Source organism: Pleurodeles waltl, chromosome 6 (assembly GCF_031143425.1).
Source record: "Pleurodeles waltl isolate 20211129_DDA chromosome 6, aPleWal1.hap1.20221129, whole genome shotgun sequence".
Classification (NCBI taxonomy): Eukaryota; Metazoa; Chordata; class Amphibia; order Caudata; family Salamandridae; genus Pleurodeles; species Pleurodeles waltl.
This window is the reverse complement of record NC_090445.1, coordinates 784,263,779-784,279,693: the sequence shown is the minus strand read 5'-3', so window position 1 is coordinate 784,279,693 and position 15,915 is coordinate 784,263,779. Positions and strand designations below refer to the sequence as shown.

The 15,915-nt window shown below is 42.7% G+C and overlaps 1 protein-coding gene across 1 annotated transcript in view; it reads left to right on the top strand.

Annotated features, from left to right (window-relative positions):
* Window positions 1-15,915, top strand: part of SMC3 (structural maintenance of chromosomes 3) — an 849,197-nt gene that overhangs the window by 99,277 nt on the left and 734,005 nt on the right. Inside the window, exons 7-8 of the mRNA XM_069239408.1 lie at window positions 1,124-1,202; window positions 4,268-4,385. Of these exons, the coding sequence (XP_069095509.1) occupies window positions 1,124-1,202; window positions 4,268-4,385 (197 nt within the window). The remainder of the gene's footprint in view (window positions 1-1,123; window positions 1,203-4,267; window positions 4,386-15,915) is intronic.

Below are 15,915 nucleotides of genomic sequence, written 5' to 3'. Positions count from 1 at the left end.
GACAAGCAGTTCTACGGGATCTGTTTCGATAAGGGGAGCCACTGTTTTGCCCACCTTCCACAATCCGTTTTCATGCTATTTTTTTAATAATACGATGTTTACTGCTAACTTTTCTGATTCAAGCATGTGAATCTGTAAAAGATCCAATACTGGAGAAGACAATAAGTCACTTACCTGTAACTGTGGTTCTCCATTATTGGTATCTTTCATAGATTCACATGCGACCCATCCTCCTCCCCATCGAGCCGCCCCTTATGTCTTCTTATTATTTCTCACTTGTGCTAGAAAATCTGAGAGACTGCAGCCTCTGTGATGAAGGTTCTAAAGGTAGCTATCGCCTGATTGGCTGGACTTTAATAGCTTATCAGTGTTATTAGAAATGACCCAAAGTAAATGTCTTATGCATTAACTTCAGTGTAAAAGGTTTGAATTACTGCTTTCCGTGTACAGCACTTCGAGGATTGATTCAAGCATTTTCATTTTCTTCCTGATATTTCTTTTACTTAAGTGTTCTCTCCACACATCTATAAAACTTGTAATATAAGGAGCTTCAAACTAAGGCTAACAGTAATAAACCGGCAGATGTGATCACTTTTGTAGGGTTGACAAGGGTGTGAATGGTATATATGAGTGAATTATATTTGGAAACCAGTTTTGAAGTGTGTAGATCTGTACATTGACTCTTCTTGGTTGTTGCCTTTTTCAAACTGAACAAGATTTGCATTATAAAATAGATTCTGGAAACACAGATCTGCTGAACTTCAACTTAATAAAGATGTGTCCTGAGCTTTTTATTTAGTTTGAGTTTCTACCTGCCCTAGGAGCAGCCAAAATGTCGGTTCTTTCATACACATTAGTATAATAAGGTTTTGGCTGAGATTCCATTTTAATTGCAATTGTGACTTTTGATGCATGTTTTCAAATGGGTTACCAAAAACGTGACCTGTTGTGGACAGATGACAAGGAGGCTTACTTATGGTACAAGACAAGCTGTAGAAATCACTATAATGTTTGTGCTTTTGTGCCGTGTGTATATGTTTGGTGGAGCGTGGCTGTCAGACAAAAAACAAGTTAAACTATCTCCTTTTTCATATTAATTTTGCTTAACTTCTTTTCTATGTAGGAAAAATGATGTCATGAATCTACTTGAAAGTGCTGGCTTTTCTCGCAGTAATCCTTATTATATTGTGAAACAAGGAAAGGTAAAGCATAATAACATTATTGAGGGTATTTTAAACTGTTTGTTTTTTTAGAATGTAGATGTAGTTGACCAAATAGTTACCAAGATAAAAAATTAGGTGAGCAATAAGTTTGACATGGTACAAAAGTACTTTTTTCAAGAAGTTACTGTAATTAATCCATTAACTGTATTTGTACATAAATGCTGATTATTCTTCTTAATTAAGATTAGTTACACCACAAATGTAGTTGCAGAGCTGTTTGAGAAGTCTGTATTAAGCCGCCTGTGTAAATCTTTGTAAAATTTAGTTTCATGCCACTTGTGGAATTGGGGTTGTAGTAGACAAAAGGTGGCAGAATAGACCAATCGTTCTTTGGATGCAGTATCTTATGTTTTCTTCTTTTAGTGGGCAATTACAAACACCCTATTTATTTTTGTAACATGACAGCACAGCTTTTTATTGAAGTCTATGTGCTTCAAAATAAGCAGGAAAACATTATTGCTAACACATGCTTCACCCCTATGGCCAGTTGGCCTCTGCTTTTTCAAGGCTAAAAACAAAAGATCTACATTCTAACACTATCCAAATTTACATTAACTAGATAAAGTTAGTGGCAATGAAAATATTGAACAATGTCTTATGAAAACTGTGCACACTCTACTTAGAAAATGGTGGACCTCAACTGAAAAAAGTGAAAAACTGTGATTTAACGAATATTCAGCATTATTCCATCTAAGCTTTATATTGAAATTGTGGGAGAAGTAAGCCGTGTACAGTAGAGCATTGCACAGTAAGCAGTTAGCAAAGCTAACTATTATTGCTTTGAGAAAATATGTACCTTATAGTGTGTTTTGAACCAGTGTTTAGCATTGGTCTATAAGAAGTATAAGTCAGTGATGAAAGGTTATTGGAACCAATGGGTCTGGTATTGACAGTCTGAGTACTACGTGGTAAGTAGTGACTATTGAAGTCTGATTGACATCTGTCTAAGTGATAATCTTGTGTTCAGCAGCCAGGAGTTCTACCTTGAAAGAATACTACAATGATCTTGGGTTTCACGTTCACCAAGAAAGGCAACAGTCAACTGAATGAAGCGAAGGATAGAGGAGCACTGTGGAGCTCCGTAAAGGATTACACAAGTATATGCAATTACACAATAGGATCTTAGATCCTTCTCTATCTGGGTTTCTCCCTGTGCACAGTACTGAAGCAGCATTATTGGCTGTAATTGATCATATTAGATTAGCTCTTGACTTTGACATGCCAGTTAAGCATGTGTTGCTAGATCTGTCTGCAGCTTTTGACACTGTCTCATATGAACCTGTTACAGAGATGGCATTATATAAGAATTTATGGAGGCCCTAAATTGGTTTCATGATTTTTTAAGCAATCGAACCCAAACAATCTTATTAGGCTCACCTAAATCACAACTATGTCGATAGACAAAGCAGTACCTCAGGGCTCTTGTTTAAGCCCTACACTCTTTAATATATACACAGCCCCTTTGTTAGAACTTATGGATTGGAAATTCAGTCCCATGCAGATGACCTGCAGCTGGTAATCTCCTTCATTAAAGATCTAACAATAACTAAGCAGTGCTTTTCTTCTGGAATGAAAGCAGTTGCTGCCTGGAAGTCTTCCAGCTGCATGCAGTTGAACAGAGGAAAGACCGAGATAATGTAGTTCAAGAAAGCCCAACAGTTTTGGTCATCAGACTGGTGGCCTGTTGAAGTGGGCCCTGTGCCCATACCCAAACAGGCAGTTTAAAAAATCTTGAGTCCGACTGGACCATACTCTAACTATGAAAGAACAGTTTATGTCCATGGTAGGCACTTCCTTTCCTACTGCTGTCATCAAGGACAGCTTTGGTCTAGGGGCTTATAATCAGTAGGCTAGACTATGGTAGTGCCCTACTAGCCTCTGCAAATGAGAACTTTCTTGCGAAACTCCCAGTAGTGCAAAATACAGCAGCTCATCTCATTTGCAATCTCTGGCTCAGCATCAGCAAATCGTTACTGCTAATCAGATAGAATAATTTTAATAAGCTGTTGTCTTACTGATAAAGCTCTCATGGGAACAGGACCTCAATACCTCTCCCAGCAGCTCATCCCTTACTGTCCGGGAGGTTTTTGAGGACCAGAGACAAAGTGCTATTGATGGTTCCTCCGTGTGAAAAAAGCAAAGGCAGGAGGTAGAGTCTTCTACCTGGCTCCACTTTACTGGAATAATTTGCCATATGAGATTCAAACAGGCATGGATCATTGTCATTTTAGGAAAAAGCTTAAGACAACATTGTTCTAATTTTGTCACACTTAATGCAACCTAGGACGTGCCGAGATATCCCTTCTGGGATGATTTGTGCGCGATACCAAATGAATTTAACATAACATATAGACGTGAGATCATGAAAGCCTATTTGCCACTGGTGCTTGCAAGTTAAGACTTTAGGTTGTACTAATATTTCTGTTATATACTTGCCACTAAAGCGAGCTGAGAGCAATCTATGGTAGGCCTCTGGTAGTGAGCCTTTCACATGTGAAAGGGAACCTGTAAACAGTAATGCAATGTTCCAGACCCTTCTTAGCACCACACACACCACTTTTTGACATCAAAATGTGCTTCTAGTAAGAGACTAATTGGTTTATTATAGTATTATTTTTATAAGTATTACTTTTATAAGTATTATTTTTATTACTGTTATTATTCATTGAACAGAAAAATCAGACCCAATAGTTTTTAAGGTAGCCCTTAGTTTAGCATATGTCACATTCTTTCAAAATGTTTGTTAATCTTCTAAAAGTACTAGTTTAACCTCTTGCAAGACTGAGGTAGTGTTGTGGAAGTTAGGGTGTAAAGTTGAAAGAGGAGGAAAGGAAATAGGCAGAACTGTCAATCATTTTGTTTCTAAAAGCCGGTAAATGCAGCCCCAGCCTGCAAGATGCCAGGACTTTCTGTTCGCTTATGTTGGTAATAGAATTTTTGTTTTGCAGTTAATACATGCTGACTTAATGTTATTTCTGACAATGTGGCATGCCTGTTATCCAAGCATGTGTCCATGTTTTTCAAGTTACATGTTTTTCATTTAGATCAACCAAATGGCCACGGCTCCTGACTCTCAGAGACTGAAATTATTAAGAGAAGTTGCAGGAACCAGAGTGTATGATGAGCGTAAAGAAGAAAGTATCTCCTTGATGAAAGAGACTGGTAAAAAACCTGGCAAATGGAGAATCATTTTTTCATGTGTTAACTGTTTATAACTTAGCCATTACGGCTGTTTTGTGATGCTCCCAGTGTGACTAATGGTTAAGGTGCATCTCACACAAACCTCCAGGACAACACATTAGATGTGACACCTCCCAATTATCCGTTCACTTCATATCTGACACATCGACCACACCATACACTCTGGAGACTTCCCCATTTAAAAAACAAGAGTACATTTGGTGGAACCACACCCCTCCCCCAAAACGTAAGCAGACGTTTTATGCATCAGCAAATGCATCATGCAAATTGCAAACCTACAAAAGTAGAGCAAAACATAAGCAGTGGATATAAACATGTATTGGCAAACCCAATAGTTCTTGCCTTTTGAGCCTCTTAGTTTTAACGGTGCTGCCACACTGATGGCGTGCGGGGGATGGCCTTGACACAACCTCTGTTGCAAGTTTCCATTTTTACATTTGACGATCCATAATTATGGACACCACTTAAATTGGTAAATAAAAAAATAAAAATCATAAAAAGAGAATACTTTTAGTGCAAAATAAAAACCAAATTTGACTGTCGGTGGGAGGAAACAGAAGAGTGGATGCAGGGGAGGAGAAAAGCAGCATATAAGAGTGAGAGCAACTCAATACTTAAGGAGAGCGCCCCCAAGTGCTCATGAGACACTCATAAGGGATAGATCAACACAAGGCCGTGTGAAGCGCACGCAGGAGAGCAAAGCAGATTGCTGGCATATTCGCAGGGAGATACACATGAAAGAGCTGCACGCCATGGAGAGTGACCCAGCAGGCTCAGAGGGCTGGTATTTGGTGGGAGAGAAGCACAGAAGAGAAAAAGAGCTGTAAATGCATGCTTTCGCTCATGCAGTTATTAACCAAAAAGGAAGATGTAGTCCCTAAGAGGGAGCAGTGGAAGAATACAAGTAGGTCATCAAAATGATAGTAAAGAGAGTGTGCTCTAGGGGAGTAACAAATCCAAGAAGAAGGCAAGCCATTGAATAAGAAGAGTGGCAATAAAGCCAAGCAATGTGCAGGCTGTAACCCCACTGTAAGTGCACAATAGATGTTTCACAACTAGGCAGGCTGTGCTGTCTTGTAGGCGAGACCTGAAAAGTAACATTGAAATGCCATATACATTGTTACGATCACCATTTAGTTAAGAGGACACATTCAAGGCGGACTCTGATGTATATTCATAGGCCTAATGTAGTAAGGTTGGTTGCAATCCGGTCGCTGTTGTTACACACTATCTGGTTTGCTGCCTCACCTTCATTTCACTCTTCAGTGGATGTGCTAATCAGTCGCATTGCAAAGTGCTCATTTGTGGGAGGTCCCCAGAATATACCCCTCCTTGATCTGTACGAGTCAGGATCCCTTTAGCAACTCCCTGCAGGGGTGTGGCCTGCAAGGGACAGCAGACCTCTACCTCACATTTGTATATTGGTAATTTTTACTTATTTTTTTTTTTTTAAATGCGGTCTCTGTCGCTTAAGGAGGCAGTGTTGCATTTAAAAGTTGTCATTCTACCACCATTTTCAAGATGAAAACCTCGAATCATAGACTTTGCTTTTGCAAAGCAGTTTAGCACATCAGGTCTCATGATCTGCCCAAATGGCTAATCCATGGTTTTGCATGTTTTCTGTCATCTTTTTCCAAGCTGCTGTTTATCCAGCATATGAAGGTGTTAATTTGTGACATCTTATACTGAAGAATTATTGCTGATCAACTTACTTGCAACCAGGCGCATCCATTCATCACTGCTACCATTAAAATGATAATTTTTTTTTGCGTATGTACATCTCAACTCTGTGGTAACACACTTAAATTAACTTGCCATTTCTTCTGCTTATTGAGTATACCATAAAAGATATTTAATTTTTCAGTCAGCATATTTTTTCTATATTTCATAACTTGCAGTGGAATTGAGTCTTAATAGTTGTACTAAACCTTGCAGTTAACTAAATGATTTGGGATTGATTATATTGCAGACAGCAGTATTTTATGCTAACTGCTGATTTTTGTTGTTGTTAGAGTGAATGGTCACGTAGGCAGTGTAAGATGTGTATCTCAGTACACAAGCTGGGCTCTCCTGCCGTCAGTGGTTGGGTTTGGTATACTGAAACTTATTTTTCTTAGAAGTTTTTTTTTTTGAGTTTGGTTGTATGTTGACTGACTATTGATCATGTTTCATTTTCTAGCCATGTTGTTTGTGAATGACTCCTGCTGACATAGGGCCCATGGCATAACAAAGTGGCTTTAACTTTGGAGCTTTTTTGTCTAAAAACGGCAGGACAGACTCTGCACCTGGGGTCCACTTTAAATGTATAATTTAAGCACAAATGGATGAAAATCACTCCAATATATACTTTGACTTCTATCTAAGACACATATAGGGCAGCAAAATTTGTCCTCAAAAAGCAGGCCAGCTACACACCAAAACGAAACATGTGAAAGTTGTAAGTTTTAGGTTTTGATACTTGTTTTTATTATGTTTTTTAATAAGTCATGAGATTACAGTAAAAACCTAGCTTTCCATAGCGTGTGGCCAAGCTGTGATCATGGCACATATGTTTTAGGTTAATCTGGTTTTATGTTTCTATATTCCCTTCACTGATTGTCTCAAGAAGTAGTTGTCTTTGTAATTCATCAAGTATATGAAGGCATGGTAAACTTCTTGGGCACTGCTTTTTTTTTTTTTTTTAATTTTTTTTTTTTAGCTCCCTGCTTTTTTTGATTGGGCTGTTAGATATTTTTGTGTAGCTTGCATCCACTAGTTTCTGTAGCCATGTATTTGTGGGTCTGCGTTGGGAGCCCCTTTGAACCAGAATTGCATGTTCTGCCGTGTGCCACATATGGAAAGTTGTTAGGCTTCCTAGAGCCCAGTAGGTCTGTTGACTCTGACAGGCTTCCCAAAAGTATAAGTTATATGTACCCTGCCATGCTGTATGCCAGAGCTTCCTGAGTCCTTTGCTGGACCTTCTTTGAGTTATGCTAGTTTGGGGCAAGACCATATAGTATGCATGAGATTGTTCCCATTTGCCAACCACATCTCCAGCTACAACGAGCTCCTGGTAGGCTATTACCTCCAGTCTCACAGGAGTGTAATTCCAGTGTTCTCCAGTATTGGATCTTTCATAGATTCACATGCTTGAATCATCCCCGTCGTCGAGGTGGGAGCCTCACGGTAAATTTAAATATATAAAAAGCAGTAAGTCAGTAAAAATAAAACCAGTAGGCCCCAGTAGGCCTCATAAGGTATTTTACAGTCTATCCACTTTGTTTTGTGAAAAGACCCAAACTTGAGTATCAACCAATCAGGATTCAGCCCCTCCCAAACACTCCCAACAGAGGCTGAATTCCCTCAGATTTTCTACCGCACGTCGTGTGAAGGGAGTCTCCCTGAGCTCTGCTCAGTTTTTTTCCTATTTTCTGACTGAAGATTGTTTTTTCTCTCAGGAAACTAGTTACAACTTTACTATGTCTGAAAAGGCAAAGAAGGGTCTGTTCAGAGACTGTGACAACTGTGGGAAGAAGAGACTACATATTGATGACCCCCACAAGAAGTGTATTTACTGCCTTCATCCAGACCATAAGGTGAGAGACTGCAAAATCTGTCGCACCTTTAGTCAAAAAACCCTCAAAGACCGAGAGGGTAGACTTCTCTTATGGCTGCAAAAACAAAAAGCCTTAGAGCATCCTTCATCAGACAGCGAAGAGTCACCACAAACTTCTCGCCCTCAAAAGAGAACAGGTGAGAGAGAGAGAGGTGCGGATGAACCACCAAGAAAAATACACAAAAAGACTAAACAAGTCTTAACTGAAGAGGCAGTTAAACATGGACCAAAAAAGGTTCATTCAGAACCTACTACGCCGTTACACCGGAAAAGCACCTCGAAGAAACCATCCCTGTCTCTGTCACCACAAAAAGAGTCAGAAAAACTCTTTTTGGTGAAAAAACAACCGTCGACCGCACCGTCGACGACAGTGTCGACGGTAACAGCGACCACGGTATCGTCGACGTTCACAACACCATCCTCACCGATGATTATGACGTCGTCACCTTTGTCATCGACGACGATTATTACTGCAAAAATCTTCAAAAGAGCTTCGTCGGCAAACACATCGTCGACAGCGGAGGCTTCCTGGGTTCACAAATCATCCAGGGCACTCCCATCTACGCAAACTACGTCGGCGAAGCGACCGTCGTCGCTAAAATACCCGTCGACGAAGGGACCGTCGACTAAGGAAAAGACGCAGTCATGGACGGAAGCGTCGACGAGAGACCCGTCGACGAGAGACCCGTCGACGAGAGACCCGTCGACGACAGTACAGTTGACGACAGTACAGTTGACGAGGGAGCCGTCGACGAGGGAACCGTCGACGAGGGAACCGTCGACGAGGGAACCGTCGACGAGGGAACCGTCGACGATGGATCCGACGATTACCACAGCATTAACAGTTTACAAACCTTTGGACATTTCACCAGCTCATTCCTCATACCATCATGAGGACTCCACCAGATTCTTACCCCTTTCCCTTATTAATATAGGAGACAAGCCATCTGACATTTTGCCGATGCATACATCACCAAGTAAGGTGCTGCCATACCCACCGCAACATCTTTTAGACGATGAGGATGATGACGTTCAAGGCATGTTTGGGGCAGCTAGTAGCCCGTCCCAACTAAATGTCAAATGTCAAGAGTTTGATGAAGAAGAGGATCAACATTACCAGCATAGTTATGCTTCAACATCTTATCCACAGACAAACCAACCATCGCCTCTATCTATGCCTAGCACATTAGTGACAGATTTACAACATATGTTGAAGGACTACTATAAAAGGTTCCCACCGTCAACTCAGTCCACGCCACCTAGACCTCAGAGTTACCAGCAAGCTCAAACTACTAATGTTTCCGAAACGCCTCAGGCTAGTAGACCTGTAACTAGCCAAGCTCCGGAAGCTTACCTCTCGTCGGACGACGAAAGGGAAGAGGGCGAGTTAGCAGATTCAGCTGCTAGTGAATGGGACGACTATCTCGTTCCCACACCATCTCCACCTCCAGCAGCTCCAGTGGATTCTCCTCCAGAAGACATAGGAGGTTTCCATAATATCATAGAGAGAGCGGCGAAACGTTTTGGCCTGGAAATTGTTTCCCATGAAACTGAGTGTTTTTTGTATGACTTTAAAGAGCCATCAAAGAGATCTGTAAGAGCCATACCTATTGTGGATTTTTTGTGGCAGGAGGGTTTGAAGGCAATGAAAAACCCGGCAACAGTGCCTTCACAAATGCCAAGGCTAGAGAAAAAATACAAGGCCCCAGATGATTCTCCGGCCTGTTTAGTCTCACAACCGAAACCTGACTCGGTTATATCACAGGCGGCTCAACGCCGATCCAAAAACCCCTCTACACCTATTGCGTCTCCCCCAGACAAAGAGGGAAGGAGACTAGACAATATTGGTAAGAAATTCTCCTCGGTTGCTGCAGTAACGGTCAAAGCGGCAAATTCCCTCGCCATCCTGGGAAGATACGATCCGCAGATGTGGGCAGACATGTCCGTTTTTGTAGATTCACTGCCAGAAGATCTCAAGGTGGAGGCAAAAAAGGTCTTGCAGGAGGGAGAAAGGGTTTCCGCAGAGATAATAGACAGTGCAATAGATATTTCCCTCACTGGCTTTCGACAATTAGCTGGAGCAGCAGTCCTGCGCAGACAAGGGTGGCTTAAAGCTACTTCATTCAGACCAGAAGTCCAGACTCGTGTTCTCGACATGCCCTTCGATGGAGAGAGTTTGTTTGGCAAACATGTCGATGATATGCTGCAGGCTATCAAGACGGATACAGATACGGCAAAATCCCTAGGTACCCTGCAATATAAAAAACTACCTTTTCGTGGAGCAAGGGGTAGAGGTAATTACTCCTTTCGAGGTGGATACCAACAATACAGGTCACAATATACATCTTCCTCCACAGGACCAGGACATCAGCACCATCAACAACAGCAGCATTATCGATTACCACCAGCCGCAGCTTACAAACATCCGGCTAGAGGAAGAGGAGCTGCCCGAGCAAGAGATACAGGCAGAAAGCAATGACCAGCGGATAATCTCAACACCTCCCCAATCAATATTGAAGGTCGGAGGTCGCATCAATTCTTATTTCCCCAAGTGGAAGGCTATAACATCGGACAGATGGGTACTAGATGTGGTGACCAGAGGTCATACTCTGGAATTCATCCAAACACCACCGAGTGTCCCACCATCGGGTACACCGCCTCTGAGGTTGAGCCAACTTCTCAGGGAAGTAAGGATAATGCTAACAAAAGGAGCAATAGAACCAGTCCCTTTATCTCAAAGGAACAAGGGATTCTATTCCCGGTTTTTCCTTCTCAAGAAACCCTCAGGAGACTGGCGCCCCATCCTGGACTTGAGAGCACTAAACAAGTTTCTAAAGAAACAATCGTTCAGGATGGTAACGTTGCAGGATGTCCTGCGTCTCTTAAACACGGGCGATTGGATGGCATCCCTAGACCTCCAGGATGCTTATTTTCATATCCCCATATATCGCAACCATCGCAAATTTTTAAGGTTCAGGGTAGGAAGTATGCACCTCCAATTCCGGGTTCTACCATTCGGTCTCAAATCAGCCCCCAGAATCTTCACAAAAATGCTAGCTCCAGTAGCAGCACATCTTCGCCAGGCAGGTATCCAGGTCTTCCCTTACCTGGACGACTGGCTTATAAAGGCACCCTCAAAATTCCAAGTAACAAATCATATTTCCTATTGCCTTCATTTGTTGCACAGCCTGGGGTTTGTAGTCAACTACCAGAAATCTCAGATATACCCCAAACAAGAATTGAGTTTCTTGGGAGCAATTTTAGACACAGTACGCAGCAAAGCGTACCCATCACACGAGAGGAAACAAAAGTTAACCTCGTTGGCAAACAACCTATCCAGAAAAAAGTTTGTTTCAGTCCGCATCTACAAATCATTGCTCGGAATGATATCATCGTGCATTCCGCTAGTCCCAGATTGCAGACTCCATATGCGACCCCTGCAAGAGCAATTGGACATACAATGGACACAGGTCCTCGGCTCCTTCGAAGACAAGATTCGCATAACGCCTCTAATGAAGAACACTATGAGGTGGTGGGCGACTCCAACCAATTTCTCAAAAGGGCTGTCTTTTCTTCTTCAAACACCAAGTTACATAGTAACAACGGATGCCTCTCTCGAAGGATGGGGTGCACATTGCCAGGACCTGCAAATCAGCGGAATCTGGAATCAGCAAGAGAGCCAGCTCCACATCAATTATCTAGAACTCAAAGCAATACACTTAGCTCTAAAAGCTTTCTTGCCAAAGATACAATGTTCAAGCGTCTTAATCCGGACGGACAACATGACCAGCATGTTTTATCTAAACAAGCAAGGAGGCACAAGGTCCCTACAACTCTCGCAGCTAGCCCAACAAATTTGGACATGGGCCATCAAACACAATATTTCACTAAAAGCGGAGCATGTGCCAGGACAGATCAATGTTCTAGCGGACACCTTGAGCAGGACAGTAATTCCTTATCACGAGTGGGAGCTAGACCAGAAAACTCTCAATGGCCTGTTTCTATTATGGGGCAAACCGAACTTAGACCTATTTGCCACTCTCGAGAACAAGAAATGCCAGTTCTACGCAAGTTGGCTTCCCCAAAAAGATTCGTGGGGGAATGCGTTTTCGATGAGATGGTCAGGAGTTTATGCCTACGCTTTTCCTCCGATCCCGCTCATTCCGAGAGTCATCAGAAAAATGAAGACGGAGGGGTGTCGACTTCTACTCATAGCTCCCAGATGGCCCAGACAAATATGGTATACGGAGCTCCTCATGCTCTCCGAACGACCACATCTACCACTCAGACAGAGTCCGACTCTTTTAACGATGCACCAGGGACAAGTCACACACCCACATCCGTCGTCTCTTCATTTGTGGGCTTGGCTCCTGAACACAATGAATACTTAAATCTCAAAATCTCCCCAGAGTGTAGAGACATCTTAGCAAAAGCTAGAGCTGACACTACCAACAAAACCTATAGACTTAAATGGAAACGGTTTTGTGTTTGGTGTGCAGCGGAAAATATACATCCTTTATCTTCTACTCCGGAACAGATACTTCCATATCGCCTGCTCCTGGCAAAATCAGGACTTGCATATTCTTCCATACGGGTACATCTGGCGGCAATCTCCAGATACCGCAGATCACCAGATAAACTCTCTTTGTGTTCCACAAGAATTGTCAAACAATTTATGAAGGGCCTTTTTCGGGTCTTCCCGCCAATTAGGAAACCCCCGCCTCTATGGTCATTGAATGTTGTGTTGATGCAACTCATGAAAGCTCCTTTTGAGCCGATCCACAAAGCTGACCTAAAATTCCTCGCATGGAAAACAGCGTTACTGTTAGCTCTTACTTCGGCAAAAAGAGTCAGTGACATTCAGGCGTTCACCATCAAACAGCCGTTCCTCCAGTTTACAAACTCAGGTGTCATCCTGCGGACAAATCCTAAATTCATTCCGAAAGTTCCCTCAACATTTCATTTAAATGAACCAGTCATCTTAAAAACCTTTTTTCCAAATCCGCAAACAGTGGCGGAAAAAACATTACATTCTCTCGATATTAAAAGATGTTTAAAGTTTTATCTACAGAAAACTCAGGCCATCCGCCAGTCGGATCAATTATTTGTAGCGTTCGGCGGAACAAAGAAGGGACACGCGGTGTCCAAACAGACTTTAGCAAGATGGATTGGCCTGGCGATTCAATTCTGCCATTCAAAAGCAGGAAAGCCGCTCCACACCAAGGTGAGAGCCCACTCTACAAGATCGGTAGCCACTTCAGCGGCACTCTTTGCAGGTGTACCACTACATAGCATCTGTAGAGCAGCAACATGGTCCAGCCAACACACATTTACAAGACATTACTGTCTAGAGGAGACAAACCAGGTCGATACAGCAGTGGGACAAGCAGTGCTGAGGCATCTATTTCGTTAAGGTGAGCCTCTTACACATCCCACCACCACACTCGAGGTATGGTAATTAATGGTTCATTTTCTTCTACTGTTTAACGTGTCGTATTCTCCATAATAATAGCATAAACTGTGTCAGGATTTCTGGCCACACACATTTTATTGCTTTTATATTCGTATGTTTGTGAATATAAATATAATTATATGTAAGTGCACATTTAAAACTGAACTAATGTGAATCACATCACGTATAGAATTACGATGGAATTACAGTCAATGTAATTCAGTAAGTAAGAAAACATTACTGCTCGTTACTCGGATTCAAGCATGTGAATCTATGAAAGATCCAATACTGGAGAAGAAAATTAGTTACTTACCTGTAACTGCAGTTCTCCAGTATTGGTATCTTTCATAGATTCACATGCGACCCACCCTCCTCCCCTCAGAGGCTCCCCTATTATACAGATATTAAACTTCACACTCTTAATAGAAAATCTGAGGGAATTCAGCCTCTGTTGGGAGTGTTTGGGAGGGGCTGAATCCTGATTGGTTGATACTCAAGTTTGGGTCTTTTCACAAAACAAAGTGGATAGACTGTAAAATACCTTATGAGGCCTACTGGGGCCTACTGGTTTTATTTTTACTGACTTACTGCTTTTTATATATTTAAATTTACCGTGAGGCTCCCACCTCGACGACGGGGATGATTCAAGCATGTGAATCTATGAAAGATACCAATACTGGAGAACTGCAGTTACAGGTAAGTAACTAATTTTCTTATAATGTTTTAAAAGGTGTCTCTTTCCCTCACCGGTTGCTTGCTGAGTTTTTCACCCTTATCCTACTAATGTGTTCTTATTGTTTGAAGTATAGGCTTTAGACAATCCTATGATTTGAGAAGAGTCTTGAACTCTTGAGGTTTCAACTCTCACTTAACAGTTGACTTTGAAAAGACCATGCGATGCTGAAGGGAGTAAAAGTCTGAAATAGACCTATTGCCTCAGGAAAAGTGGACACAGCTCCACCATTTGCTGCTGATGCACCAAGAGTGGATGTTCAACAGCAGAAGATACTGATTGTCCCAGTCAGTATCCCCATTTTGTCTCCAGATCACTGTAAACAGATACCTACTGCACAGACACCTTAAATAGCCAAACTAATATTTGCTTAAGCAGTTTCTTCAAATATTAGGACCTTTGCTACTCCTAAAAGTCAACTTCTGCCAGAAAAACTGCCTAGAATAGACTTATTTTGCACAGCTGAACATAGATATGAATAACAGATAAAGACAAGTTAGAGACATCGTACATAGTTTTGTTTGCCGCTATCGAGAATAGAAAAAGTCTAAGTTCGATGGCATCTGTCGCTGTAGATACGCATGTTCTGCAATAGCTCGCCATCTGGTTTTGGGCCGGAGTGTTACAAGTTGTTTTTCTTCGAAGAAGTCTTTCGAGTCACGGGACCGAGTGACTCCTCCTTTTGTCTCCATTGCGCATGGGCGTCGACTCCATCTTCGATTGTTTTTTTTCCGCCATCGGGTTCGGACGTGTTCCTGTCGCTCCGAGTTTCGGAACGGAAAATTAGCTAATTTCGGAAGATTTTCGTCGGTATTGTTGCGTTCGGGATCGGCGTACTTAGATTCCACACCGCATCGAAGATCGAAGAGCTCCGGTGCCCTTCGGGGTAGTTTTTCGATCCTCCGTCGGGGCCTGGTCGGCCCGACCGCGTGCTGAAGAACGCCGATGGAACGGACCCCGTTCCGTTTCTGCCCCAAATGCCACAATAAATACCCCTACACAGACCAACACTTGGTCTGCAACCTGTGCCTGTCACCTGAGCACAGCGAAGACACCTGCGAGGCCTGTCGTGCGTTCCGGTCCCGAAAAACACTCCGAGACCGTCGAGCCAGAAGACTTCAAATGGCGTCCGCACCGACAGCCCAACGGGAGTTCGAGGAACAGGAAGAAGAAGGTACCTTCTCGATCCAAGACTCAGACTCCGAAGGATTCGACGATACACAAACCGTGAGTAAGACGTCGAAAACCACACAAAGAAACATTTACAAGGCCCAGGGGACGCCACTGCCACCAGGCCATGGCTCGACCCATAAATTCGGTGACCGACCGTCGGCACCGAAAAAGGCCCAAACAGTGCCGAGATCGTCCGACTCCGGTCGAGACACCGGCACGCAGCCTTCTCGGGACCGAGAAAGTGCTGGAGACAAGCCTCGACACCGAGATGCCGGTGTGGACACGGCTCGACGCCGAGACAGCGGCACCGAAACAGATCGACGCCGAGAGGTTTCGGCCCCGAAAAGGAAAAAAGTCACCTCGGAGCCGAAAAAACACACAGACAAAGTTTCGATGCCGAAACAAACTGCAAGCGACCCAGCTTCAGGCTCTTATACAGAAGAGCACTCGCTAACCTCCCAAATGCAAAAGCATAGGTTTGAGGAAGAGCTACAAGCAACTGATGTGGACCATACGCAAAAGCGTATCTTCATTCAGC